Source organism: Gekko japonicus, unplaced genomic scaffold (genome assembly GCF_001447785.1).
Source record: "Gekko japonicus isolate JY-2015 unplaced genomic scaffold, Gekko_japonicus_V1.1 scaffold4759, whole genome shotgun sequence".
Lineage (NCBI taxonomy): Eukaryota > Metazoa > Chordata > Lepidosauria > Squamata > Gekkonidae > Gekko > Gekko japonicus.
The window spans coordinates 56825-59712 of record NW_015159852.1 but is presented as its reverse complement, the minus strand read 5'-3'; the positions used below and the strand labels follow the sequence as shown (position 1 = coordinate 59712).

The window sequence follows — 2888 nt, the reverse complement described above, 5'->3', positions numbered from 1 at the left end:
TAGAAGTCTTCTGAACTTCTCCTTCTTCAGTTTCTGCAGCCAACAAATCATGCAGCCAGAATACATCATTCAAAGGTGCTTAATAGACATACTTGGTTCCAAAATCTAGCACTTGGAATTGTTTGTCATTGAACGTGGAACAAACTGGTACCATTTCCCAATGTTTTAAATCCACTATTGCAATATGCAGAAAAATTATCTCAGAATGGTGTGATGAAGATGGTTCTTCTCAGGGTGAGCTCACTCATGGGTGCCCACTACTTGATGGCTTGCCTGGGTGAAGGAGTCATTGAAGGTCAAACTGCACAGACTGAACTTTCATGTCATCTCTTATCCTCACAAACACTATACTTGTTCAAGAGAAGCAGCTTGCACATATAACAGTGAGACACTAAGCGCACAGTTAGCAAGTGACACATGCAACGTGCACGGATTGTGAACAAAGCTCTAGAATTTGGAAGATGTCAAGATTCTGTTAAATAGATTCCTGGACAAACATAAGGAGAAAACAGAAAAACAACTTTCTTTTATAGACAACATTTTAGAACATTTCTGATTTTAACTACTGTTATCCCTCATCCCCCATATTTAATACACAAGTGCCATCCTAAACAGAGTTTCACTCTTCTAAATCCAGTGAAGTCAGTGGGTGTAACTCTGGGTGTAACTCTGTTTAGGATGGCACTGTTAGTTCATCAGCTAAAACAGCATTTTAACTAAGGATATCCTGTGCAGATGTTGCCTTCAAAAATGCTACTGCAGGGTGTTGCTATGTTGTTCAGCTCGTTCAGAACAGAAGATTCTCATCTATGTCTTCTGCAAGAGAGAGAAGAAAAGCTGTTATAATCTTTGAATTGAAAGGGAACGGCAAGGCTTGTTGCGTAACCCAGTGCTGGAAAAGCTAAATCCTCACAATCTGCATTATTAACTCAAGGCTAATATTACTGATATTACTGATATATTACCTCATAATTTTTTTTATATGACTTTAGAACTGGGAGTGGAGCAAATAAAAGAAGCAGCCCTGACACTGAAACATCTAACATTTTCTGCAGTACAAATATTGATAATACCTTTTGCATCTACATGATGAACTGTGTTCTAAAGAATTTTATTGTATATATTTTGTGTGCAGAAAAATAAATGCCTAGACTATAGAATTTGGCTGCAATGAATTTCACATCCCAGGCATATTTTTGTGTGTATATATATGTGTGTGAAAGAAAATTCATTGGAGTCTCTTAGAAGTCTTCTGAACTTCTCCTTCTTCAGTTTCTGCAGCCAACAAATCATGCAGCCAGAATACATCATTCAAAGGTGCTTAATAGACATACTTGGTTCCAAAATCTAGCACTTGGAATTGTTTGTCATTGAACGTGGAACAAACTGGTACCATTTCCCAATGTTTTAAATCCACTATGCAGAAAAATTATCTCAGAATGGTGTGATGAAGATGGTTCTTCTCAGGGTGAGCTCACTCATGGGTGCCCACTACTTGATGGCTTGCCTGGGTGAAGGAGTCATTGAAGGTCAAACTGCACAGACTGAACTTTCATGTCATCTCTTATCCTCACTAACACTATTCTTGTTCAAGAGAAGCAGCTTGCACATTTAACAGTGAGACGCACAGTTAGCAAGTGACACATGCCACGTGCACGGATTGTGAACAAAGCTCTAGAATTTGGAAGATGTCAAGATTCTGTTAAATAGATTCCTGGACAAACATAAGGAGAAAACAGAAAAACAACTTTCTTTTATAGACAACATTTTAGAACATTTCTGATTTTAACTACTGTTATCCCTCATCCCCCACATTTAATACACAAATACCATCCTAAACAGAGTTTCACTCTTCTAAATCCAGTGAAGTCAGTGGGTGTAACTCTGGGTGTAACTCTGTTTAGGATGGCACTGTTAGTTCATCAGCTAAAACAGCATTTTAACTAAGGATATCCTGTGCAGATGTTGCCTTCAAAAATGCTATTGCAGGGTGTTGCTATGTTGTTCAGCTCATTCAGAACAGAAGATTCTCATCTATGTCTTCTGCAAGAGAGAGAAGAAAAGCTGTTATAATCTTTGAACTGAAAGGGAACGGCAAGGCTTGTTGCGTAACCCAGTGCTGGAAAAGCTAAACCCTCACAATCTGCATTATTAACTCAAGGTTAATATTACTGATATTACTGATATATTACCTCATAATTTTAGGCCTCAGCCCAAATGGAACAAGTTTTAGGCTTCAACCCAAACGAGTCAAGTTAATTGTGACTGTAGGTTGGACTACATGTTACATGGTTGTTTTTCCTGAGGACGTTCTCTTATCGTGCAAACCAGTGGCAGTGGGGCTGAACAGTAATTGGGGGGGGAGAAGGGGCCCCTATGCCTTTTTTTACCCTCAAGGAGAAGAACCGTGCTTTCAACATTTCTGCGAAGTGGCTCACTCATTCCCAATATGTGATAGCTGTGGAACAAAGATCAAGCAGAGTTCCATCTTGTGGGAACATCACTTTTTTATTTTGAAAAGTTATTCTGTTTGTCATTCCTCAATTTTCATCTTTTAACACAAAAACCTACAGTAAATCAACAGTAATACCATATACCACTGGTAATTATGTTTCTCATTTAATCTTCCTTATCTCTCTGGCAGGAATAGTGGTTGTTTAGTTGTTGTGTCATCCAAAGAGCTGTTACAAACGGTGGAAAGACAAAGGGGAATTTCAGACAGGCGATAGATTCCGGAAGGGAACCGGTTCTCAAATGGGTTCTGGTCTATCATTTCAGACAGAACCCGTTTGAGAACCGGTTCCCTTCCGGAATCTATTTGCTATTTCATACACAAACACTTCAGTCCCGTTTAGGAACCGGGACTGAAGCGTTTTACCTGTCATCCA

The 2888-nt window shown here is 39.1% G+C and overlaps 1 protein-coding gene across 1 annotated transcript in view; it reads right to left on the bottom strand.

Annotated features, from left to right (window-relative positions):
* Window positions 1-1841: 1841 nt before the first annotated feature.
* Window positions 1842-2888, bottom strand: part of LOC107107667 (SPARC-like protein 1) — a 15362-nt gene continuing 14315 nt past the window's right edge. Inside the window, exon 9 of the mRNA XM_015407969.1 lies at window positions 1842-2043. Coding sequence (XP_015263455.1) covers window positions 2015-2043 — 29 coding nt within the window. The 3' untranslated portion in view covers window positions 1842-2014. The remainder of the gene's footprint in view (window positions 2044-2888) is intronic.